This window comes from Antechinus flavipes, chromosome 2 (assembly GCF_016432865.1).
Source record: "Antechinus flavipes isolate AdamAnt ecotype Samford, QLD, Australia chromosome 2, AdamAnt_v2, whole genome shotgun sequence".
NCBI lineage: Eukaryota > Metazoa > Chordata > Mammalia > Dasyuromorphia > Dasyuridae > Antechinus > Antechinus flavipes.
The window spans coordinates 632,229,903-632,257,816 of record NC_067399.1 but is presented as its reverse complement, the minus strand read 5'-3'; the positions used below and the strand labels follow the sequence as shown (position 1 = coordinate 632,257,816).

The 27,914-nt window shown below is 39.9% G+C and overlaps 1 protein-coding gene across 15 annotated transcripts in view; it reads right to left on the bottom strand.

Moving 5' to 3' along the window:
• Nucleotides 1–27,396, bottom strand: part of KCNMA1 (potassium calcium-activated channel subfamily M alpha 1) — an 891,121-nt gene extending 863,725 nt beyond the window's left edge. For 7 of the 15 annotated variants that reach the window (XM_051982032.1, XM_051982035.1, XM_051982036.1 and 4 more), the window contains exon 1: nt 26,943–27,377. In XM_051982032.1, coding sequence (XP_051837992.1) covers nt 26,943–27,299 — 357 coding nt within the window. In that variant the 5' untranslated portion in view covers nt 27,300–27,377. Of the gene's footprint in view, nt 1–26,942 lie in introns of all 15 variants that reach the window. The other 8 variants (XM_051982028.1, XM_051982029.1, XM_051982030.1 and 5 more) reach the window with 3 other exon arrangements.
• Between the last annotated feature and the right edge of the window lie 518 nt (nt 27,397–27,914).

The window sequence follows — 27,914 nt, the reverse complement described above, 5'->3', positions numbered from 1 at the left end:
TCATTCACCACATGTGTCCCTCCACCCCCAGGCACGATGTAGAGCTCCATGATGGAAGTGCCAAGATAAGACAGATGGGCTCACCAGGCTTCTCTCTCTCGAGCTGCCATACTGAGAGGCCACTTGAATCTCCCACTCTGGGAAAACATTTTTTCCTTCTATATTCTCTAATGGAAGCACATTGCTCCTACTCCATGCATAGTCACTCCCAACACATCATTTGAGGTGAGAGGGAATCCAACTTGTGGTTCCCTCTATAGAATGGTATTCATAAAGAAGGACTGTAGCGATTAAATGAAGAAACCATAATTCTCATAAATCAGGTTAATTTTCCCAAGGAAATATAATTGCTTGATGTTGTCATGACTAGCAACAAACTCTCATAAATACCTAGCCTGATTGTCTTTGGGTAGTTTTCATCAAATCATAGATTTAGAGTTCACTCTCAGAGATCCTCTAGTCACAAAACCTCCTTGTTTTACAGACGGGACACTGAGGTCCAAAAATACCAAATGATCTCTCTAAGGTCACATGGGAAGTAGGAATGGTCATCTTTTCACTTCATATCACTCCTTTCCTATCATTTCTTTAGTGTGACTGGATCTCCCCCCTACCAAAAAAAAGTAGTCTACTCCACTGAGCTTTGCATCAATTTGTTTTCCCTATTGGACTGGATCGTTCTCAATGCTCTAATTGGGGAATTCTCACCATTGTCCCTCCCTAACTAAATTTCTAGAATTAATCATGGTCATATATAAAAATACCACCAAGCAATCAAAATGACTTTTTAGCAAACATGAGTATTTGTTCTTCACTGGAGTCCCCTCAGGAGGTAGAAGGGCCACCCACTTATTCTAATAACTCTGCCATGCTGAGCAACATTTAGAAACTTTCCTCTTGGAATGGTCTTAAGAGCCTATGGCATATTCTTTTTGAATTTGCTCAGTGAAGGCAGTCCTTTGTCTGTTGAGAGTGGGTATGAATTTTGGAAACATGTAAAAGTCATTTGAGCTAAGTTTGGTGACTAAGGTGGGTGACTGAGCAGCACAGGACTATTTTGGGAAACAAATGAGGTAGGTGTGACTTTTAAATAGTCAAGAGAACATCTCCTTGCAGAGACTCTAGACTTGATATACTTGTCCATTCTCCATCTCTTATCTTCTTGGTTTGCTGGCAATGAGTACAAAGCCTGGTCTGAACCCCATGAATATTTCTAAGGGAATAATGCTTCACTACAGGAAGAAAGGTAAAGAAAAGATAATATGCCTTTTTTTTAAGGTCGATGTCTGCTCATTTTGCAGTAACATCTGTTAAGATTCTCAAGTAAGCACTACTTAACCTTATATTTAAAACACAAAAAGGAAAGAAGTTGACCACAACTACACCCTAAGTGTGGTATAGTTGGGAAAGTACGGAATTTGGTATCATGAGATCATAGAAAGAGACTTCAAAATAATCTAGTCCAACTGCCTCATTAGACAAGTGAAGAAACTAAATCCGAAAACCCAAATCAATGTCCAATTCAATCACTTATTAATATGATAATGTCATCAAACCTTTTCTGTTCTCTATTTCTTTATCTATAATATGTAGGTTTTGTACAAGACTCATCTTAGGGATCCCTAGGGTTCTGTAAGGATTGCCTGAGGACATGACCAATTCTACTAGTCCAGGGCCAATTTAATCATTAGGAAAACCTGATTTCTTTTCTCTGACTAGTCTACTCTGCAAGCATGAGGAAGGATACTTAACACACTGAATAGGAGTTGGGATCCAAAAATATACGAACAGACTAGAATATTGGGCTAAATCTGATGAGATATAACTTAATGGGGGATAAATTAAGTCTTATACTTAAAAGAATTGAGTACACCATTACAAGGTAGAGTAAAAGTAGTGTGCTTGAAAAAGATGGAGGGATTTTCGTGGACTACAAGTATAATATGGTGAACAAAAAATTAATACAATCTTGGCTGCATTGAGAAGGAGGTAATAGTAGCTGGTACAATACATAAGAGAACTGGATCTGGAATCAAGATCTGAGTTCAAATCTCAACTCAGACACTTAATAATCATGTCATCCTGGGCAAATCATATAACCTAAGTTTCCTTATATGTAAAAGGAGGATCATAAAAGCACTTACCTCACAGAATTGTTGTGAGGATGAAATGAAACAATATTTGTAAAATGCCTTGCAGCCCTGAAAGCACTATATAAATGCAATCTATGATAGTAGTGGTGGTGGTGGTAAAGTAGTAATAGTAGCAGTAGTAGTAGTCATAATAATTGTAGTAGTCATAGTAGTAGTAGTAGTAGTATAGTAATAGTAGTAGTAGTAGTAGTAGTAGTAGTTACAGTAGTAGTATTTATTATTATTATTATTATATGTCCTGATCACACCACACAAGGAGTGCTGAGTTCAGGTCTGGACATCATTATTATTTAGGAAGGACATCGACATATTGACATGCTGGATTACGTCCTGACGAAAGCAACCAGAATGATAAAGGATCTCGAGTCTCTGCCATAAGACAGAAGAAATTGGAGATGTTTAATTTGGAGAAGATAGGACATGATAGACATCTTCAAATATCTGAGGGGTTGTCATATTAAAAGGGAATAAATTGGTTCTCTATACATCTGGAAGGAAAAATCAGGAGTACAAATTTAAGCTTGACACCAGAAAAAACTTCCTAAAGATTGGAACTGTCCAAAAGTGAACAGAGGTAGCAAGGCTGTCTTTGTTGGTAGTTTTTAAGTAAAGAGTAGATAACCATCTATGGCGTATATTGCAGTGGAGATTGCCCTTTGGGATATAGGTTTGACTACTTGGCCATACAAATCCCTTCAAATTCTCAAATTCCATTGCACTGATTGTTTTCTTTCCATTAAAAAAAAAATTTTTAAACATTGAGCTCCAAGTAATCTATAATTCCATGTTATGCTAATGGCACCACTGTATACAAATCTTTCAAGGGTCTTAGAGTTTATTTAAGTTTAAAACTGCACTCTAACTTTTTTTAAACAATTATATGAAAGTTTCCCAATAAGCAGAGAATGAAAGCAGAAATTAATTAAAATTTGTCAAGGATAGTATAGGGAGATCCCTGATCAGGTACAAAGGGGACAAGATGAACAAGCAAATCTTGGTAGAATAGCTAGAAACTGAAACAGACCTGAGTTCTAATCCCTCCATATGATTATGATTATGACTATTACTACTACATATGACTATGACTATGAGCAATGTGATCCTGTGCAAGTTACTTAATTACCTTAGCTTCAGTCTTTCCATCTGTAAAGTGGGGGATGATAATAATAGCATCTACTCCAAGAGGTTATTGTGAGGATCAAAAAGCAAAGCAATCTACAAATCTTAGAGTGTCATCTAAATGTTAGCACTGATATTATTATTACAAACCTTGAAATTCCTTTCCACACTAATACTTTGTGACTTGATGGGTCTCTTAAGATATTGATTGGAAAAATTGAGTTACAGAATAGGGAAGTTGTTTCATTCAATATGTCAAAGTGAATTTATGCCAGAGCCAACCCTAGAAAACAAGCCTTCTAACTCTGACACTGTAGCACATGGTGCTCTTTGGGCAGCTAGGAAGTGCAGTAGATAGAACACCAGCCCTGGAGTTAGTAAGACCTGTTCTAATTTGGCCTCAGATACTTCCTAGCCATATAACCTTAGGTAAGTCACTTAAGCCCAGTTGCCTACCAAAAACAAAACAAGGCAAAATAAACCAGCTTGGGAGAGCTGTTAAATTTTCGCTGTAAACATTTACACCTCAGAAATCACTTATGCTACAAACCAAGGATTGATTTATTGTTTTGTTGATTGTTCAGACTTGAGAAAGTGAAGAGGAGAAAGGTAATTATGAGGTTGAACTTAACTGTGTATTGTATATATGATCTCCTCTTTCCTCTCCCTTACCCCCAGCATATCTCTGTCTAAAAGGTTCTTTCTAGCTTGATGTAGTTCCTATAGAACAGAATGATCCAGAACTGTGGTTTTATAGCTCCCTGAGGTGGGAATTCTCTCCAGGAATGCAAATGAGGCTGATCTTAGAGAGTTGTTGGGAGTCTGGGAAAGTGGGAGGAAGATCTGTCAATCAGTCTATAAACATTAATTAAGCACTTACTATATATCAAGCACTGCACTAAGTGCTGATAATACAAAAAGAAGCCATAAGACAGCCTCTGCCTTCAAGGAACTCACAATCTAATGGAGGAGACAAAAAGCAAATAAATACACAAACAAGCTACCGACAAGATAAATAGAATAATTAAAAGAGAAATGGCACTAGAATTAAGAGGGGGTTGGGAAAGACTTCCTACAGAAGATGAAAAAACTTAGAGTTTTAGTAACTTTATTAGGAACCCATAATCTCTTTGTTTCAAAAGGAAAATCTGAATACAAGCCTTTCTGATTTTTAGGCCAGCTCCGATGTTCACTACACCTGAGGACTTTTCAGGGCAGCACACAGGGGAATATTCATACACACCAGCTCAAGATCTTAAAGACCCACAAGGTACATATGAAAGCACCACATCCAGTCCAGATGCTACTGGATAGCCCTCCAGATCTGGGAGAAATAAGATGGGACATAAGTTACTAGGGTCATTCAACACAGAATGTTCAGAAGTATTAAGGTAGACAGTGTGATGTTAACAGATGACAGAGAGAAAAAGCTATTAATCAATTCCCATTTTGCTTCTCTTCTTCTCTGTCAAGAAGAATGATCTGAGTGGAAAGGATAGTATAAACATAGCTATCAGAGAATCAAAGTGGGCGTTATATAATGGTGAGAATAGGAAAGCATCCAGCTGTTCTAAATGAGTTCAAATCTCCTGGCCCAGATGAATTACATCCCAAGGTAGGAAAAAATCTGTAAATGAAATTGCTAAGCCATTGTCAGTAATTTCTGAGGAACTGTGGAGAACAGGAGAGATATGAGAAGACTAGAAATATTCAAATGCCATGATTTTCAAAATGGGCAAAAGCTACATTTGCCCAGACCCCAGAACAGTGCAGAGTCAAGAATAGATTATTCAACACAAAATGCATTAATGCTGAGAAACTGAAAGGATGATCACTAGGAACTTGACTGGGTTCATTACAAACAAATCATGCCAGAGGAACCTTCTTTACTTTCCGATAGGTTGGCTGAACTGTTCAATCAAGAGAATGTTGCAGAGTGAATCCAGATTCCAACAAAGCATCTGACAGATTCTCAAATTATATCCTACGATACAAGATGGATCAAGAATGTTTGGATGATAAGGCAAGGTGAATTCAAAACTGGCTGAGGAACCAAGAAAGAACATTGGTTCCTCACACACAGTACTCCATCCCCCGGATCTTTGCCTTTGTCCCCCTTGAGTGGAATGTTCTGCCTCATTACCTTTGCTGTTAGGATCCCTGGCTTCCTTCTAGATTCAGTTCAAGCATCACTTCTACAAAATGAAATCTTCCCTGCCCCTCCCCAGTATCTAATGTGCTCCCTTCCATTTATTCTGTATAGATTTTATTTGTGCTTCAGTGCCAGGCATTTATTAAGTGCTCCCTATGTTTTAGGCACTGGCCTAAGCACCAAGGATAAAGAGAAAAAGCAAAAAGAGTATCTGTCATCAGGAAGCCTACATGCATGCATGACTGAAGTCTGAGAGGTAGTCAGCCAACACTGGAGATGGGAATCTAGATCCACAAATATCATAATCAACTGGAACAAATAGCCAAATCTAACCTAATGAAGGTTAATAGGCATGAATATAAAGTTCCATACTCAATTCCAAAAATATCAACTGCACAAATGTGACCCAGATAAGACCTATTTACTAGTAAGTAATTCATATTAAAAAAAAGAAAAGAAAGGGGCAGCTAAGTGGCACAGTGTATAGAGCATCAGTCCTAAAGAAAAGAGAACCTGAGTTCAAATTTGATCTCAGACACTTAACACTTCCTAACTGTGTGATCCTGGGAAAGTCACTTAACCCTAGTTGACTCAGCAAAAAAAATAAGATGAAGTAAAAATCTAGACAGGAGGAGGAAAAAGAAAAGAAAAAGGAAGAAGAAAATGAAGAGAAGAAGAAGGAGGATAAGGAAAAGAAGTAGGAGAGGGGAGAAGGGGAAGAGGAAGAAAAAATAGGAGAAGGAGGAGGAGGAAAAGAAGAGGCTTAACATTAACTAACATTATGACAAACTGACTGGAATTGACTTTATCAATTATAGTAACCATGATGAGAGAGATAATCTTACCTGATAAAAATATATGGAGTATTGTATTCAGTCATGGATGTCAGACTTCACAAAAGACATTGACAAACTAGAATGTAACCATGGAAGGATAACCAAGAGGGTAACCAGGATGATGAGGGTCCTGGAAATTACTGTAAGGAAAGGATCAAGGGAAAAAAAGCATATTTTGGTTGAAAAAGAAAGAGATTAAGACTTGCAAAAGTGATAATAGCTACCTACAAAAATGAGGACTGTCATATGGAAAGGACATTTTAGGTCATTCTCAAGGACAGAATTAGGATAAATGCACAAAAGTTACAAGAAAGAAGTAGAACATTCTAACAATTAGAGCTGTTCAAAAACAGAATTAGCACTTCCTAAGATACTGAGCTCCCTGTCAATGGAAGGGCTGGATGATCATTGATCAGGAATGGTGTTTCAGACAGGAGCTTGGATGTATGACCTTTAAAATCTTAATCAAAGATGTTTTTTATTCTATATTCAGAAAAAAAAAAAGAAACTGAAGAGTCAAACGAGTATCCTCCAAGGCTTATCTTATCATGTGATCCAGATTCTCATAAGGTCCAATTCTCTTTCTAAGGAATTCAAGAGAACTAAACTTCATTTAAAAAAAAAAATCATTGACTCCTCCCCACCCCCTACCCTGAAGCCTCTGGGAATGATAATAATGACATGAAAGAGGAAAAAACATTTCTTCCATATCTCACAGTAGCTGGACCTGCTTTCATTGCATAATGATAGCCCTGGATCCTTCACCTAAAATCAGAAATTCAGCAGACGAGGCTTGAGTTTCCTGATGATGTCTGCAATGAACCTCCAAAAGATTTCAGAGAAATGGATCTAGCTGCCCACTACCACAAGATAGTTGTCTTTGTTCCTATAGAAAAGCTCCCACTCCTCCCCCAGAGACATTTTCCATGCAAGTACAGAATAGAATACTATACTCACAGCTACCTGGGGACAGCACATGTTAAGGGGAGCTAAAAATAGCATAGTCAACAACAGGAAACCTTCCAAAATTGTCAAATTGTCATCCTTATTCAGGTAGACACCTTCCTCCCCAGTCTTTCACATAGGTCTTCTCCTACTTGCAGGGTGATTCAAAACCAAAATCAAGAAGCATCTGTTCCCAGTATAATACCACAATGACACAGAGAATGAAGCCACAGAAAGAACTGGACCAGTTAGTGATTGTCCACAATCAAAAGAGAAAACAAGCAAGCAGGTGTCCTTTTCCGAGTCTATCATTCATCAGCAAGCATTTATTAAGCACCTACTATGCACTAGCCCCTATGCTAATGGGGATAAAAAGAAAGGCAAAACATATTTAACTTATATCGGATTGCTTACTGTTTTGGAGAGGGGGGAGGTAAGGGAAGGAGGAAGGGAGAGAAATTTGGAACACAAAGTTTTACATGTTGAAAACTATCTTTACATGTATTTGGAAAAATAAAATACTATTGAAAAAATAGTTCAAAGTGGAAAAAAAGGCAAAGATCTCAAGGGTTTCACAATCTAATGGGGGAGAATGCCCAGAATGCCTTCTACACTGCATTTCTCCAAGACCCAACTATTCAAAAGACTTATTTCTGATCACTTGAGCTCCACATGAGCCCTCCCTCCTCTTGCCTGAACCACTTATCCAGCAATCATTCCTAAGCTGCTTTGGATTCTGATTTAACTTTCTGTATATGTATGTCTCACGTCTCCAATTAAACATGGGGATTTTGTCTCATTTATCTAGAGGTCTTCCTTAGTGGTCAGTACATAGAATCCTAAGAACTGGTAGGTATCTCATCTGATATATACCTCTTATTTTACAGGTAAAGAAACTGAGACCCAGAAAAAGCAAGTAACACTAGAGCTGAGATTCAAGCCCATATCCTGAGTCCAAATCTGGTACTATTTCTGCCATTTTTATTCTACTAAATGGCAGCTGGGTAGATTGAGAACCAAACCTGGAGCAGGGAGACCTCAATTCAAATCCAGTCTCAAACATTTACTGGGCTATGTAACCATAAGCAAGTTACTTAATATCTCTCTTCCTTAGTTTCCTCATCTGTAAAATGTGGATAATATCACCCAACTTCTAAGATTATTGCAAAGATCAAATGAGATTACATAATATGCACTGCAAAAATGTGAGCTACCAATCACTATTATCACACTACTTTGCCTCATAGTAATTAAGCCCTAAATAGTGCTGAAATGAATTTTTAAAAGTTTCTTTATTCCCCCCCTTGTAAAGGAGTATGCCCACAGTAGGTGTTCAATGAATGTTTGCTAACCGATGAAATCAATTGAGCTTCCACTGGCCAGCTGTCTTCATGGTGTTCAGGACAGGTGCATGATGATGTCTGGAGTACTAGAAAGATGTGTGTGTTGAGAAACATTAATTCATTTCCCTGGTTTGCTGGTAAAGTAGAGAGATATGGAATCGATCTTTCAGAGGGAGAAGAAGATTCATAACTGAATAAGTTACCAGTACTATCTTCTGAACACACAAATTAAATTCCCTCATCTCCTTGAAATTTATTTACACTGGGGCTGGGAATTCAGATATATTTATTTACTTTCATAGGATTTCCTTCCTTTTAATAACATAATTTTGGAATTACTGGTGTGAACAGCCAATAGGGAAGCTCAGCAAGGACATTCTAAGACATAGCAACCTCATGGAATTTGGCTCTCATTATGGGACAGATAGAGCACCTAGAGTCAGGAAGACTCAGCATGGCAGGTTCAAAACTGGCCTCAGACACTTATTAGCTGGGTAACTCTGGACAAGTCACTTAATTCTCTTTGCCTCTATTTCCTCATCTCATCATAAGCTAGAGAAGAAAATGGCAAATCACTTCAGAAACTTTGCCATGAAAACCCCAAATGAGGTCACAAAAAGTCAGATATGATTGAAAATAACTGAATAGCAACAACAAAATGTTGTAGATGGGTAAAGTGGACTTAGATGGTCCTCCATACGGGAAAGTACACTGGAATTTAGAGTTGGAAGAGAACCTTTTCATTTTATGGATAATGAAAGGGAGCATAAGGGATAAGTGGCTTATCCAAATTTGTGCAAATGAAAAAACCTACATAAAACATTTGCAAACCTTAAAGCACTATATAAATGCTAGCTATTATGATTAGTGGCTTAAAGGAATAATTACAAATTCACAGGAACAAAAGATAGAAAAGAACACAATATGCCTCCAAATGGAAAAAGAAGAAATAAAGGGAGAGAAAAGTGAAAATGAATTCTTAGATTCCCCAAACAAGTCATAGCAAGCAACTCTTTCTAAATCTGAGATTTTACAATATCTCAAATCAGGAGTCCTTGATTCCAAATGGCATTTTTCTGGTAGAAGAAGAAAATACAGGATACAGTAGACAAATTGGGAGGAGAAAAAAAGGAAGGCATGTTTTAATTATTCATGTCTTTTTGTTTTCACTTCAAAATCATATTTTTAAAATTATTTTATTTATTTATTATTTAATAAATTTAAAACCCATTATAACAACGCAAGAACATCATTCCTGGAGAGAGCTCTTTCAAATTTCAAGAAAATCTCTATGCATTTTTAGAATACAAACCAGAAATTTTCGTGATTTTATTAGTTTCCACACAAGTAGTATAGATTGGTATGATGACTCATGACTTAGACTCTAAGTCTTAGAGCAAAGACCAAGTCATTCAAAAGTGCTCACATTGCCCTTCCATGGTTGAGCATTTGTGATATAAACACATCTGGGATGTAGTTATAAATCATCTGAGATAACTTACTTACAAGGACAATCATTATAGTCGAGTGTTATGGCTAATTAGGTAGGTTGTGCCTGGATCCTATCATGTAATTTCCAACTAAGTAGATTTTCCTAGGATCTGTTGAGTCCCTGACTAAGGACATAAACAATATTTGAGGACACCTGAAATCCACCTATTACCATGTATGCATCTGTGGAATGTCAGAGTAATGTATCTGAGACAAGTTAAAATTTAATACATGACCTCGGGACTGAAATCAAATTGATATTTGAATGATTCCAGTAAGTTCTAATATATTGCCTACCTTAAATTCTAAAGGAATTCTATTATATTTTGGGTTATGTGATATAGCCTGGGGTAATAGAAAAACCTCTGAACTTCAGAGTCAAACCTGATTAAAGTCCTGATTTTGCTATTTATTAATGATGAGACCCAGACCTGAATCTCATTTTCCACCTCAATAAGACAAAGGTATTAAGAAGGGCTTGTAATTGCCATGTATGTCCCAAGATGGTTGTGAGGAAAAATTATGTAAGCCACAGGCCACCACAGAAACTCAAACTTTTACTAGTATTTTATAGTCTTTCTTATATTTCTTATTTTCACCTAATTTATCTTACATCTAATTTCTTATATTTCATAATATTTTATATTCTTATTTTAGTGTCCAAGCTAAAGCTGCTCCTGCTTTTCAGTCACTGGACTATATGGCACAACAGAACCAATAAAAATGGACACAAAAAGCTTTACCTTGCCCCCTAAAAAGCCAAGTGGATTTGTCTGACCTCACAGTTAATAAGATGTTTCTTTTTATGGCCAACCTCAACATGCTCAAGCCAGCTCTGTGCAGTCTATAATCTGTGGGCTTTGAAACCTTCCCACCACTCCCCCCTAGACCAAAAGTTAACATCAAGGCCTCAACATCAAAGCCTGATACGTGACCAAAAAAGTCAATACAAAAGTCATACATAAGCAACCTATTTCTGCTGCACATGGGGCTTCATTTTTTTAAATGGCATGTTTGAAGGCTTCCCCAATAGGGCCTGTCAACTTTACTTTGTAATTTTTAAACACGCAACCTCATCAAATTCTGCATTGGAATTTTAAGAGCATGTCACTCATATTCCATTTTTGTGATTTATCTACTATCAAAAATGCTTCCCCAGACCTATATTCTTGCCTTAAAAAATAGTTTAACTTTATCAACTATGAGAGGTGGTAGGACTTCCATGGCCTTATATTAAAGTGGTGGAGGGTTTTTTGGAACTTTTAGAATTGGGAGGAATTTAAGCTATTATCTCATCTCTTTTCCAAGTTTCCCAGATGAGAAAAGTAAGCTCCAAAAAAGAGGCAATATGGTGTAAGAACAAGTAAGCTAGATTCAGATTCAGAACATCTAAGTTTAATTCCCAGCTGGGTCACTTGCTATCTACATAATCTTGAGTATGTAACATAACTCTCTGGGTCTCCCTTTCCTTATCTGTAAAATTAAGAGGTGTGGACTGCTAGAAGATATTTTCTAGATCCAAATTCATAATGCAAATATCCTAAAAGGTTACCCAACTCACCCAAAATCACATAAAATTGATATAGATCTCAAGTATCTTAACTAAAATAATATCTTCCACTCTCCTCCCTTTCATGGATGGATGATTGGGTTGAATTGTTTCTGTATTACCCTCACAATAAGAACGGATTTCAGTGAATCAGAATCCTAGAACAAGAAGGGATTTCTCTGGGATATATGTCTATCCTCTTGCCCCCAGTCAAATTCCTATTTTAAATTATATGTACTTGCATAATTTGTTTTTTTTTTTTTTCAAAATAGTAAGCCTCTCCTTTGGACTGTAAGCTCCCTGAAGGCAGCAACTGTCTGTTGCCTCTTTTGGTATCATCAGCACTTAATACAATACCAGGCTTCTTGTAGGTGCTTAATAAAAGTTTATTGATTGATTGATTGATTGATAACATCCACTCCCCAAGAACAGTTCCATGTATGGTGCCTCCAGACATATGATAAGCCTTGTTAAGAATTAAGTAAACAATCAACTCTTGTGGGTGCAGTTGTAGACAATCTCTGGAGGTTAGACCAGCTGCTTCTGAGAGTGTAAGTCAATGGGTACTGTTCATGAACTCTGGAGAACTTTATCACCCATTGTTCTCAGTTATTGTACTCTACCCCATTAAAGGGCCATATTTTGGTGAGAGTGTCCTTTAAGCATCATTTGCAAAGCACTTAAGAGATCTACTGACACCTAAAAACCTTCAAAACAAAATCTTCTTAATTCTCAGTTCAGGAAATGTTCCTCTCCCAGTTCTTGGGAAATCCAACCACTTATGGCAAAAATCACTATTAATAACTTCAGTGCATATTTCTCCCATTTGAGTTAGTCCATAAAGACACATATTCCAGAGTTTCAACATCAAAACTTGATATGTGATTCAAAAAAAAAAAATCAACGCAAAAGTCATATACAAGCAACCTATTTCTGCTGTAGATGCTGCTTCATTTTTTTTGAAATGGCATGTGTGAAGGCTTCCCCAATAGGGCCTGTCAACTCTACTTTGTAATTTTTAAATATGCAACTTCATTAAATTCCTTCAGTTTTCTCCATTCCCATGTAACCCACTCAAGAATGTATTCTTCCTGATTTCCCATAAAACTCTGATCCCTATGATCCCTTGGTTTCTGAGCCCATGATGAGGGTCTTGTGGCCAACCATTCATGATCATTTACTACTAGTTTTGAGCTAAATCTCTGACAAAGAGAGTGGAAAGAATTCTCAATCTGAACACCTGAGTTAGAATCCTGCATCTGCTAATTTATCCTGTGTATGACTTTGAGAAGTTACTTAACTGCTCTAGGCCTGTTTCCTCATCTATAAAATGAGGAGAGTGTACCAGCTGACCCCAAAGGTCTCTTTGAGTTCTAAATCAATGATCAGCTGACAAGTTCCACTACACCACCCATCCCCAAGAGTGAAATCATTCTGCCTGTGGGACCAGTCCTTCTCTCCCCATGGAAATAGCAAATTGGGGGATGACTAATAAAGAAAACACCCCCAGATCTTTCTTTAGTGTATCTCTCCTTGGAGGTGAGCTTATTCTGTATATTTTATTCATTCAAAGGTGAAAGGGAGAAAAAGGAATCCATCCAATTATATATTTATTCAGCCTTTACCTCCCAGGAGATAGAATCTTTTCTCTTTGTCTTACCAACCTTTCCCCATCCCACCACCCCACCACCCCACATTTGTTTTCTTTCTTCTTTCCTTTCAATGCAGCTGAGAGATGGGATGAATAGAACAATTATTCTACAGAAGCCCAGAGGTGGGCGGCAAGGAAAGGAAAAGTTGAGTGAGGAGATCAGTGGCAGTGCAGTAAGATGTACAGAGAGAACTCAGAGTCACACCCAGACTCTCTTCTCCTTCATTTGGACTGATGCCCCCAATACCCTGAGCCATCCTTTTAGACTCAGGCATTTTAATAAGATGTAAAAGCCTGAGTATGAATATTTAGCTCAGATCTTGAGGTAGCTAGTTCTTGACAAGGCCTAGCATTAAGCAGACACAAAATAAGTCTTGGGAAAGCAGAAAGCACAGTCCATACAGCTCAACCCACATCTTTACTAAGTACCTTCTAATCAAGGTTTCTTTAGAGGTATGTGTGTCTGTGTGTGTGTCTGGACTGATGCTCCCCCCAATACCCTGAGTCATCCTCTTAGATTCAGGCATTTTAATAAGATGCTAAGGCCTGAATATGAATATTTAGCCCAGGTCTTGAGGTAGCTAGTTCTTGACAAGACCTCGCACTAAGCAGACACAAAATAGGTCTTTGGAAAGCAGAAAGCACAGTCCATACAGCTCAACCAACACCTTTAGTAAGCACCTCCTAATCAAGGATTCTTTAGGGTGTGTGTGTGTGTGTGTGTGTGTGTGTGTGTGTGTGTGTGTGTGTGTTAGGCCCCTCATAATGGAAGGGATAGAGTATCAAACCTGAAGCCAGAAAAAATGAGTTCAAATCCAGTCTCGGATAAATATCTAAACAAATCATTTAAATCTTTGTCTGTCATTTAAAAATGGGAATAATAGTGTCCTCTACCTCCTAGGGGAATTAGGATAAAGTGAAATAATATTTTAAAGTATTTTAGACAAAAATGGACAAAAAACATTATCTATCCCTTCTGAAAAGGCTGAGTATAAACTGGTTGTTTTCCAAAGTTATGGGGAAAGTAACAAGAGAAACCTTTTCCTCTCTCAAAGAAGGCAGAAGTTTACTGAAGAAATAACAAATATATATATACATGCATATAAACATACATATACATACACATAAGAGAAATTACAGATTATAGATGGATTTGTTTATATAAAAACAACATAAATTAATGTCATTTAAAGTTTCCACAAAGCATGTTAACCAAATGTCACCCATTTTCGAGCTCTTCTTCGTTGATTACCTAACCAGAAACTTTTCATTCATTAGGACTTAATCTGTATTGCTCCATAGGATGGAACTAGGAACCATGGGTGGAAGTTACTAGGAGACAGATTTTGGCACAATAGTATAAAAACTAGCAGCTAGCATTATCCAACAAGGGAACAGGCTGGCTCAGGAGGTAGTAAGCCCCCTATAACTGCAATCATTCAAACAGAGGGAGGGTAACCATCTGTCAGGGATGGTGTAGGAGAAATTTTCATTCTGGGTGGGTGGGAGATTAGATCAAATGACTTGTGAGGTCTCTTCTAATGTTAATATGTAGGATTCTAGGTAACTCTGAATCTGCTTAATTTTGTGTTTAGTCCCATGCTTGTTGTTTGCTTGGCTAGAAATCTCCAAAGTCTACATGAAAGACACACATTACCTTCACCTCTAAGGTTAAAGGATACCCAGGTAAGGGAATTGTGAGAGGGGAGGCTGTTCTTTGGAGAGGGGAAGAACATGTCCAAACTACAAGTATCAGAAGAGCTCATTTAAATTCTGAACCCCCAAACTATCTGAGCATAGACTTTACCATTTATGTAAATTATATGCAAAAACATATGCAAATGTATACCACTCACGGAACTATTTCAAACAATTGGATATGGTCCTAAGACTGAATTTATGGGAGGCTGCTACTGACAAGTTTCTTTTTCTAAAGAGGATACAAGACCCAATCTGGAAGCTAACAACCATATAGGAAAACTGTTATCTAATTTGAGACTTTAAGTCTTAACTAAAGATCCAATTTCCTTTAAAATTCAATTCAATAAACAGTCATTAAGCACGAGGCACTCTGCTAGGTGGTAGGGATAGAAAAATAAAAATGAAACGGTCCGTGCTCTCAAAGAGCTTACATTCTACTGGAAAAGGGGAATCAGAGTGGGACATAACACATATGCACATTTTTGTAACACTCTCCAGAATTTCAACGACCTGCTAAGTAGCTAACAGTTCACTACATCTTGCTGTCCCCAGATGTCCAAACTTTACATTTTCCAGCCATGTTATCATGTACATATTCTATTTCCTACCTTTTGCCTCACCACCTGCTCTAGGAAGAACAATCACATCAGAACATTGCTTCTGGCAAAGGATCATTATTTTCCTGCCTTTGATTCTACTTCATTCTTCCCTGCCTTATATTTATTGTCTCCCCAGATGTAAGTTTCTCAATGGCAGGAATTGAATCTCTTTTATACTTGTATCCCCAGTGCCTGGCACATAGTAAACACTAAATAAATGGGTTTTTATTCATGAATTCATTCCTTCATTCCTGACCTGAGAGGATTCTTGACCTTTGGGCTAAGATCAAAGATTTAGACTTTATCTTGATGATTTCCCTCAGTTTCAATTAGTATACTTTCCTCCTACCCATAACCAAATAAAAATATCATCTTTATGAGTTATAAGCTAAAACTGATCACTGCTGAGTTTCTACAAAAGTTTCTGGGGATGAAAGTTTCTAAGGAAAATTCTATTTCCATTATCAGGAATTTTTCCTGAATGTTATAATTTCCATTATTTACAGGATAGACAGGCATGAATGGGTTGTAGACAGTATCACTGGAGAGAATATTCACATTGATAAAATCATAAATGCATTTGATTCAGGAAGAATGGAAGAGAAAGGAGAAAATACTTTAAAAGGAAGCCTCTGTTATCAAAAGTTCCAAAGGAATCATCAATCTTCATTAGTGAAAAGAACTTCCACACCAAGAGTTCTTCATTTCTATGAAATTAGAGGTTGAGGAAAGCAAAGGGCAAGAGGCAAAATGAAAAAAATAAAGCAATAAACTGGGGAACCTCTAGAAGGTCCTAGCGTCTTATCCAAGAAAAGTCCAATCTGAAAATGAGAAACCCTATCAAGAAGAAAAATAAATAAACAGTACAAAGAATGTCTAGTAAATGAGATACTTCAGATAATTTTACTTTTGGCCACATAGAGAACATATTGGTCAATCAGGTAATTAGATCTTATCAAGAAACAGTTCTAGAATGTTCTGCTTTACAATATTAAGCAACATTCACTCTGTGTCTGGAGTATCAATTACATTTCCAAATGGACTATTAGACATAAGGTCTCAAAGACAATCAGGAACTAATGTGGAAAACAAAATAAATACAATTCTAAGGGAAGCTCAGTTGGAAGTTGTCATTTTCCTTTCCCTCAACTGTTTCATACTGTTCATCTGAACCAGTAACTTCCTCATGGCTGACATTCATTGCCTATGAATCCATATCTTCAAATCTTGATTACCCAAACCTTATTAAAGGGACTAGGATAAGAAGGGTGCTGTGTACTCACTAACCAACTTAAACTTTCAAGTTCCACATAAGAACGCTTTAGTCTTCCTCTAAGATAGAGAGATATAGATAGATAGATAGATAGACAGATGGATGGATAGATAGATGGAAGACACATATGGATAGACTGATAAATAGATGGATGTAGATGGATAGGTAGACAGACAGATAGATACAAAGATGTAGATAGATGAATGGATAAACATATAGAAATGGATGAATGGATGTAGATAGATAAGATAGATAGATAATTTATGTTCTAAGATTTGTGCTAAGCACTTAGGATGTAAGTGCAAAAAACAAGAGAGTTCTTGCCCCCAAGGAATTTACATTCCAGTGAGGGAAGAGAACACTTAAAAGGATGCAAGAAACCAGAAGGAAAAGACTATGGGGAAGAAAAGGGTACTTCGAGTGGTGGAAGTTTCTCTCAGGATGGACATGGTCAGAGAAGAGAGCTATGCTGTGGAAAGAATGGAGAAGATGCACAGAGAGTTATCCCAGCATCCATAGAGATCCCATTTTCAGCTATTCCATAACAGATTCTGATTGTTATATCTCTTTCCAGTGTTATATCACTTTTGCTTCACTCTGTTTAATCAGGAACAACTTGGGGTCTCTCCCTTATCTTTTCAATAGCTTAGTTTTATCCTTACAACAGCATATTCTTGAAACAAAGCTATCAAGTTTGTTAGAAATACTATTGGGGACCCTTCTGCTACTAATCCTTGGAGGATGGGGCAGAGTCTAATATCTGCCACTTGTCTCTAATTCTTACAGCAAGTGGATTCCCCTGGTATGTAACCTGCATTCTGAGTAAACCATGCTATATCCTGTATATCTGTGGGGAAGTGTCCCATAGCCTACAAATAGTGGCAGCCATATAAAAAGCCCCTGATAATAAACACAAAAGATATATGTATTCTCTGTCTCTTGGTCTCAGTCTCTCTCTGTATGTCTCTGTTTCTGCTGTCTGTCTCTTTCTTATCTGTCTCTTTCATACACAATACACATATATGCACATGTACCCATAGACATAAGCACACATGCATTTTCATGTACAAGCAAACACACACAAACCTCTCTGATATTGAAAATTAACTATTTCTGGTGCATCATGACAAATGAAATTGCATTTGGAAATGTTCTGCTGAGTTTCGTTCCAAGTTTAAACCATTTATGTCATTCCCTTTTGAGCAATCAACAAGAGGAAATGCACCTAAATCCCACATCCAGCATCCAGGCTAATCTCTGGGAGGAATGTCTTGACAGTGAAAAGGAACTGGTGCAATCATGATTCTAGGCTAGCTTGATGCTACAGAGGGATCCCTGAAGGTGCCTTTTGGTCAGAAGCTGCAGCCTCCAAAGCTCCATCCGCATTTCGGGAAAGGTCCCATCCAGACCCCTCTGGAAAAATCTGTCTGGAAGCTTCAAGCCTGCTAGCTTCAAACATTCCAGAGGGAGTTGTCAGAAGCTGGCTTCCTGTAGCATTACCACGAGCCTTTAATTTTGCAAAAAAGTGGTTTGGCTGGGTTGCCATGCTGGGCATATGAAAGCCTTACCCTGTGTAGCCCGACCGAATGGCGCTAGGGAGGGAAACCATACCTCAACGGACAAAGCGCAGACAGATACCCCTTACATATCAGGAGCTTCTCCCTGGCACTGCCCAACTCCAGGAAGAAGTCACAATTTGGTGCTTTCTACTTCTCTCTATCTGCCTGATTCCAAAGCACCGGGCTTAGTTGCCAACCTGTACCAAAGTCCTAATTATCCAGGGAGCACCGATTAGGTAAGACAAGGTTCAAAAACCTGTCCAGTGACTTCCTTAACAAAACTTCCTTCTTTGTCCTCCCTTCTCTATTTTTCAGCTGAAGCAGTCTGCATGCTCATGTTTAAACTTAGAAGAATCACTTCTGTCTCTGAAGAACCTAGCTGAAGGCAGAGGGGATGGATGAGATAACTTCTCAAGAGTTTTCCAAGTCACTAACTTTGAGGACCCTTTCTTTCCACTTCCTGGGCCTTGCTCCCAGAGGGCCAAGATTTTTCTAGCACTAAGTGTGCCAGGCTAAATTTCCCTCTCAATACACTCATTATAACACACACATACACACACACACACACACACACACACACACACGCATACATACATACATACATATACAAGCTCCTACAATATCAAAATATTTAAAATTGAAATGATTCAGTTAGATGGTGCAAAAAATAAGAGTCCTAGAGTCAGGAGAACCTGAGTTCAAATCCAATCTCAGACACTTAATATTTATTAGCTGTGTGACTCTGAGCAAGTCACTTAACTCCAATTTACCTCACACAAAAAAAGGAAAAAAGTTGAATGGGTGGTGATTCTGGAATCAAAAGAATTGGATTCAGATTCCATCTTTATGATCATTACAACCTGTGTGAACAAAGGCAACTCATTTCATTAACTTGATCTGAGTTTTCCATATCTGTCAAACGAGGGAGCTATATTAGATATTTCTAGATAGTTTTTTTTTCAGCTCTAGATCTATGATCCTAACATTGTGGGATGGTCCCTTTAAGGAGGATTGGCAGAAGGCCATGGACAAATGAACCATAGGGCAGGCAAACCATATCCCTGGATTGCCAATCTGCAAAAATATTGATATGTCCACTGCTATCTTCCCACCCAAACTCAGGCAACTGATATCCACAAGCCCCACCAAAAAAGATAGAAAAGAGAGAGAGGAGAAAAAGAGAGAGAGAAAGAGACAGAGAAAGACAGAGAGACAGAGACAGAGAGAGGAGGGAGGGGCAGAGGGAAAAAGGAGAGAGAGAAAGAGAGAGAGAGAGAGAAACTTAAATAAGGTTGGAATTTGCTTTCTACTCAATGCAGAGTAGCCATCATTTCACAGACTCACTCACTGCAGGAAGAAGCAACTTCACTTTACGTCTGGCCACACCTACCCATGGAGAAGAATTCTCTGCAGAATCCCGAAGGTCAGCTCACTATATCAACCCCAATGTCATCCTCCTAGGAGTTCAGGAGCTATGAGGTTATCCAGGAAGGCGCAGTTTGCTGTGGATTTTCAGACTGGCCCAGCCACTCGGGAGGAATGAGACTTGTGAGCATCCTCTAGCCAATGACCAGAAGAAACCCAGAGGATGCCATCTGGGGCCTACTTTGTATGGCAAAGGCTCAGGGTCCTCATCCCCCTAGTGGTTCTATGTGTTTATACCCATCAGTTTGATAAAAGATAAAAATGCAAAATGCATGGGGTTTTCCTGAGGACCATGAAGATGTACACTATGGCCTGTGTGCCTTAATGTATCCCCCCTCACCTCGACCTCTAATAATCTCTGTCTTTCTCTCTAAAACACAACTTTGGTCCCACCTCCTCCGGGAGCTCTCTACTTAGCCTCTAAATCAGAGGTGATCTCTTCCTCTTGAAATTATCTGGTCTAAATGCATCTTGAATTGTATCTGTGCTCTCTGTGACCCAGTACAAATTAAGCATGAGGACAGAGACTGTCAATATATTCCCCACACCTGGCATAGTGCCTGGCACATTGTAGGTGCTTAGTAAATTTTGACTGCCTGACTACCCCATCAAAGGTTCCAGAATTCCCAGGCTTCCTGATTCCTGTTTGCCTTCACAATCTGCCTGGAGGTAAAAAGATGATGGACTGTCCTTCTCTAAGGCATTTTTATAAAGCTTTTTTTTTTATTTTCAAAACACATGCATAGATAGTTCTCAACATTCACTCTGGCAAAGCCTTGTATTCCAAAATTTTTCCCTCCCTTCCCCCCACTCTCTCCCCTAGATGGCAAGTAATCCAATATGTGTTAAACCTGTACAGTTCTTCTATACATATTTCCAGAATTATCATGCTGCACAAGAAAAATCAGAAAATGAGAAGAAAGAAAACAAAAATGCAAGCAAACAACAAAAAAGTGAAAATACTATATTGTGATCCACCTTCATTCATGATATTCTCTCCTTAGGTACAGATGGTTCTCTCCAAAAGAAGACCATTGGAACTGGTCTAAGGCATTTTTTAAAAAGGGATTGCCAAAGGCTAGAGAGGGAAGCATTTGGTCAATGTAAGATAATGTAGGATCCTAATTTAAGCATGATGAATACACAGAAGTCACTGTGTCTGCCTTCAGGAAGCTTTCCATTATATCTGTGGTTTCTATTTTATGAGGGTTTGCTGTGATGGTACAAATGGTTTTTAATTTAAAAAGTAAAAGAAATGATTTTCAAGTTTAATTTTTTTATTTTAACTAAAAAATAAAATTATTTAATGATGCCTTAAGCAATAAATAGTGCAGAATAACAAGTAGTGTATTTAATATACTTATATTATTATATTATCTTATTGAAAAGGCTTCACAGAACAGAAAAATCTGGGACCCACTACATTATATCAGACTACTGCTCAATTGGAAAAATGAGTGTTAGAGGAAAAAAATGGAAGAAATGGTGGCAACTTCAAGGTTCCTATAGGGAAAAAGAACAATTTATGGATGGAAACTGAGATCCAGAAGTAAGTAACTTGTCCAAGGTCACACAACTATTAAGTATGAAATTACCAAGTATTAAGTATCAGAGAAATTTGAACTCAGGTCCTTTGATTGGAACAACAGGAATCATTTCACTGTCCAAAGCAGTCTTGGGTTTGAGGCTGTTCCCTGACACCAAGAACTCCAACTGAAAGGAAAAAATTGACATGAATCCAACTCATTGAATCCAGCTATTCCTATGTCCCCAAAAATGAACTTTATGAGACTGAAATAAAATTTAATTCCACATGTATTTATTAAACATCCAGTATGGACAAGGCATTATATTAAATGTATATTTCTCTACAGATGAAAAGAAACAAAGAGGAAGCTGGGCCCACCTCTAGAAGGAATGTCAATAGGAGCTCCCCAGCTCCTAGGAGTGCTCCTAAGTTCCTCCTGATGCGGAATCTGGTTAAATAGAAGGGTCTGAAGGCAGGTGGATAGCATTAAGAATTTGGCCCCAAAACATGCTTACTGAAGGATCTGGAATCTGCTGTTCTGTGGTTCCAGATTTGCATGCTGACTAAATGTGTCAGTTCCAGACTTTGGTGCTGTTTGCTGTAATGTGATCCTATATTTCTATTAGTCATGGGCCTGATGAAGGAACAGTGTTGTTTTCCAACATGACCATGGAGATGCTACCTTGATAATGCATTACAGACAATTCTTGATCGACACTAAATATTTGGCAAGGTCATGGGCTAAAACTAGAAGCTCCTCTGTATCTGTGCCCAGCCAGAGAAGGGATATTAAACAAACCCTACAATCTATTCACAGTATCAACAAGTGGAAAGTGAGCAAAAGTTTACCCGACCATAGCTCAAGTAAAAATGTTTACTGCCTGGGAACAGCCACATAGAAGATTAAAGTAATCCATAACTGATATTTCCACATATGGTTCAATTCCCAAAAGTAAGGTGCTGGAGAAATGCTATATTACATATAGATAGATAGATAGATAGACAGATAGATAGATAGCTACTAACTTTACCCAGAGTTTTGCCAACTCCATTTACTTTCTTGACTCCAAAGTATAACTCACTCCTCCCTCCAAAAAAAAAAAAAAACCTAATACATGGCCAAATAATAGGGTACACAGCATAGCTTCAGGGGAGATCATCTGAAAGATTCACTTTAAATCCTTAGAAAGAAAATGTGTCTCTTGGGGAAGGGCATTATTTCTTTAAAAACCAGATGAAGCCTTTTTTAAAAATCCACAGAAAGTTAAGGTGATATTTGTTGAGAAACAACAAAATTGTACATAGAAAATAATTGAATTGCCTAAGTAAGACAGTCAGAAAAAATAATTTGGTTGCAAATGAACAGAATTTGTACCTTATCCCTTGAAAAGCCACTTTTAGAAAGAGCCCTTTGAATCTGCAAAAGGAAGAGTTCATTTTTCCATTCAGTCAATAACCATTTATTAAATGTATCAGAGTGTGAGACAGATGCACAGTTTAGATAAGATCCAGACCTTGTTACCTTCTACAAACTCCTCATATAGTAGCAGCAGAGTGAAATGCAAAAACTGATAGTTGTCATAAATAACATTAAAGGCTCAAATCATCAGAGATCTGCAAACCAAAAATAATATGGGTTCCGGGGGGAAAAGATCATTAGCACCAGGAAAATGCAGTGGCACCTGTGTTAGGCTTAAAGGGATTCAGCGGGAAAAGAAAGGAAGGAAAGAATACATCCTACACTTAGGAAGTAGCCAAAAAAGAAGCGAATAGAAAGAAAGACAACTGGAGAAAAGAGCAAGGGAGCAGAGTAGTCCAGTTTTGGTCGGCTGTAGAATACATGGAAGGCAAACAGTAGCATCCTCAGATCCAGATATCTTCTGAAAATCTTAGTACTAAATAAGGAAGGATATAAGAGCACTCAGAAAGTCTTGAGCAGAAAGAGAATGCTGAGATTTATTTTCAAGTCTAAAGCTACTATTTTGAGCTCACTTTTAACCAAGTGCATTTCCTAAGAAGAATGAGTTGTAACTACCCAATATTTGGACAGTGAGAAGATAGAAGAACAAAGAACATTGTATGCACTGTAAAAGAAAGTACCAACGTCCTATAAAAGACAAGGAACCACTTTTAAAACTTACTTTGATGCTATATATTGCTTCAGGGGCTGAAATAGGCTGGATTCAAAAGTTCAATTTAACAAATCACAGGGGGTACTAGAAAGATCCTAGGCAGAACTTTTTAAGAGTTTCTAACAGAAGCAAAAGTAACCCATGACCACTATCTGAATTTGGTACCTTTTTTTCCCAGCCAGCTCTGTAATTGTCCTTCCTACCAATTCTATTCCATGTAGAAACTCCCAGAACCAGAAAGAGATGTTATATTAAGTCAGCTATTAAATATAGCCAGCTATTAAAGGTTCTTTTACATGATAATTCTCAATACCGAGCAAAAAAATACCTGATAGAATCTGCTTTCCTGATCCTATTTTGGGAAGCACTTCTTCCCTTGAAATTTCTGCCCATTAATTTACAAGAATTACATTAGTGTCTTCTATCTTATAGGATGTAAATAATATAGAAAACATGTCTTTAAAACCAACAACAGTAATAACAAGTAAAACAAAACCTATTTCATAATTTAAAAGATGTTTACTAATGATCAAAATGTCTTGGACTCTATAAAGAGATGTCATTTACCAAATCATTTATTCTACAACAGGAGCATATATCCGAGACGTTGCTGGATCTCTAGTAAGGAATATCTGAGTTTTACTTACCAGCTATGTGACTCTGGTTTAGCCACTTAGTATCTCTCAGCCTCAGTTTCTTTTTTATTATTATAATAACTTTTTATTGACAGAACCCATGCCAGGGTAATTTTTTACAACATTATTCCTTGCACTCACTTCTGTTCTGATGTTTCCCCTCTCTCCCTCCACCCCCTCCCTTAGATGTCAGCCTCAGTTTCTTAATTGATAAAACTGTGTATAATTATAGGAACTGAACCATGGGATTGCTTGGGAATCAAACTAGATAATGAAAATAAAGTATTTTAGGAAATCCTTAAATATCAGATATCATCATCATTGCTATCATTATTTTTTGAGATAGTCTTTTTTCCTCACCCTTAAAGGGCAATCCCCAAATCTCCCTGAAGGATAAAAAGCTAACAGAGCTGATGATTCTTTAAGGAGGTGGAAAAGGATGTAAGAATAAGTGAAATCTATGAAAAAATCTATCTATTGACAGGGGGGTGGCTTTAGTTTTTCAAATTCTGGGGTTGGAAATGTAAGAAAGTTGATATCAGGCCCATATTCAAGGACTTTCCACTCCTAAAGTGCCCCTTAAACTACTGAAGGGCCAAAATTTCTCTTCAATTTTAACCTTTTCCCCAAATAAGAAACCTGTAAAAAATGACAAACTAACTCTAGATCAATCTCATCAGGAAGCCTCTTTGGCCAAAGGGAAGTTGAGAGGAGAGAATCAGACAGAAGTGATGACCTTTATTTTTTTTCCCTCTTATTTCCAATACACCAGTATTTTCCAAAACAAAAACGTACTGCCGCTAAACACAGCTGAACATCACCACCCCACACAATGTATAATTAATGTGTGAGAGAGAGATAGAGAGGTAGAAATGTAGAGATGGGGAAGAGAGGAAGGGAGGAGAGAGAGAGAGAGAGAGAGAGAGAGAGAGAGAGAGAGAGAGAGAGAGAGAGAGAGAGAGAGAGAGAGTTTCAACATCTTTTCTCTAAGCTCACTGTTGAAAACCCTAAGATTCCCTATTTAGAAACTGCTCCAGCCGCTACAAGTTGTTGTTCCCTATGAAGAAGTTTAGAATCTACTTAGATTAACTTTGTTGCAGGAATTGTGGAGATTGAGGGCATAAACCTATGTGTTTGTGATACTTTTGAGGACTCCTTACACACACACACACACACACACACACACACACACACACTCCTTGGATTTCTCATTTAAGACTTGTTCTTTCCCAAAAAGAGCAATACTCAAACAACCTTCTGGATCTCCCCCACCCCACCCAACCTAGTCACCTTTTTTTTTTCCTTCCTGTTTTTTTCCTAGTATTTTCCTGCTAGAGTTTCTATCCTTCCAGCATCGGTGGGTGACAATGGATGGGGGGAAGGAAGGGAGGAAGAAGGGGGGAAGGAAAAGGCCAAGGAATGCAGCATGGAGACAGGCCAGGGAAGCAGGCAGCCTAGCAACCATACATCGAAAGGTTGTGTGTGTGTGTGTGTGTGTGTGTGTGTGTGTGTGTGTGTGTGTGTAAGTATTCCTATGCTAGGAATAACAATTCTACATTATTTCAAAAACGCCAAGAGAAAAGCTCTTCATGCTGTCTGCTTCTGCCGGCCCTGGCTGCCTCTCACAACCAACTCTGACCTTCCCGGCTCCCAAGTTCTTTGACCCCAGGCGGTGATGGGACCGCAAAGAGTTAGGGACCCTCTCGGAGAGTAAAAGGCGATAGAAGAATTAGTTAGCTGGAGGGCCATTAAAGGGTATCCTCAGGAGGGGGAGGGTGTAGACAGTGGAAACAGGTGACTAATTAGATTGAGAATCTGACATTGCACCGCCTTCTCTCACCTTTCCCCCTCCCAAGACACCGTAAGCTCCGATAACCGGTGGGGTTCTCCCCCTTCTTGTCCTCTCCTGTTTTCTTGCGACAACCGAGACACCCGTAAACAATCCCGGTGAGTGGTGTGGTATCCCCTTAGCCCCCCTGAGCTTCTCCTGCCTCTCTGACCCAGCTGTCTGGGGTCATGTTCTTCCTCCGAGCCGCCACCTCTCCCGCCCTAATGGTGGATTTTCCCTCCCTGTCACCCCGCTCGGATCTCATTTTTCCAAGCAATTCCCAGAGCCAAATCGTGTGGCTTTCCCCCTCTGTTCCTGAAGCCCGTAAAACATGCTTCCTTCCTTTCGCGGGTGCTGCGAGCATGCGACTCTCTCTATCCAACCGTGGCGAATCGAGGAGCGCTCTCCCCCCAAGCCTGCCAGGGAAAAGCCCCGGGAGAGAGGGTACTACCCGTGGCTGCCGCGAGTGACCCCACAATAAACAAGTGCACCGGGAGAACAGACCTCTTCCTACAGGCAGGCAGCCCAAACCCGCCGCACTGGGGGGTGGAGGGGATTTCTGAGTCCTGGAGAGCGCACGCCGAAGGCAAAGATAGCAGAAGCAGCTTCCTAGCCACGCTCTAAATTCTACCCAGTAAAAAGCCCAGGAACCCCAAAAGAGAAGGGGGATAGAGAAGAGGAGAGGAAGAAATCGGAAAGGGAGAGGAATGAGATGAAAGGGGAAAAAGGAAAAGAGCAGAAAAAAGCAAACGTGGGGGGATGGAAGAGAACTGAGGAAAAGCTAAAGAAAAGGGCATAAGGCAAAGGAGTGAAAAAGAGAGAAGAGCAAAGGACGAGAGAAGGGAGAAGAGAGAAGAGGAGGGAAGCGAGAGGTAAAGAGAAGCAGGTGCCCGAGAGGGAAGAGCAGATGAAGAAGGAGGGAAGGGAGAAGACCTGAGCAGGGGAGACTGGGCAGAGGCAGGGCGACTCGGGCGAGGGGGTCGCTCCGCAGCCGGTGGGTTGGGGGAGCGGGGGGCGCGTTACCTTGCTCTTGCCCCCGCAGTGGCAACAGACGGTCCACAGGTACTTGAGCGTCCGCCAGAGCAAGATGATGAAGAGGCCCCCGAAAAAAGTCACCATGGAGGAGGCCAGGAAAGCCCACCACATGCGCTGGCCGCGGCTGTCGCACGGCACCTCCATGGTCACCGGGATGATAAGCGCATCCATCTTGGGCTCGTGGACCGAGGAAGAGGACGAGGAGGAGGAGGAAGAGGAAGAAGAAGAGGAGGAGGACGCGTCTAGGCTGAGATGGTTCGCGTGGATATTGCTACTCATTCTAAGACTGCTGCCGCCTCCGCCGCCGCCGCCGCCGCCGCCGCCGCCGCCGCCACCATTTGCCATAACTAGCAATGGGCAGGAGGCGCAGGGGCTCCGGGGAGCTCCTCCCGCCGCCAGCGCCACCCCAAACACCCATCAACAGCCATATTGCTATTGCTGCTGCTGCTGCGGCCGGGCGCGGGGGGGTGTGGGGGGAGGGGGCGAGGGAGGGGCGCTCGGGGGGAGGGAGGGGGAACAAGCAGCAGGCGGCAAGCGGGAGGCAGCAAGCGGGCAGCGGTGGGTCGGCCGGGTGCCGCCTGGGAGCGGCTAGGGCTGCGGCTCGGGAGCCTAGGGGGCCTCTCTCTCTCTCTTTCCTGTCCGGCCGCCCAGCCGCCCGAAGGGAGATGGAGCGCACCGGGTCAGGCCCCCCGCCCCAGGTTAGCTCGCGCGCACCTTAGGGTGGGGGCCCCCCGCCCCTGTGCGCCCCTGGCCCAGCGAGGGTGGCTACAGCCCCGCCGCCGCCCGCGTTCCTGCTCCGAGGCTAGGCTGGAGGGTCCCGCAGCCCCGGGCCGGCCTCTGCGCGGCTGCGTTCCCGCCGGCCCTCCGGGCCCCGGCTGCCCCTGCGCTCCGGCCGCCCGAATGCCTCGCCCCCTCGCCTCCTGCCTCCCTGCCTCTCGCTGCTAATGAGCTGTTGTTATT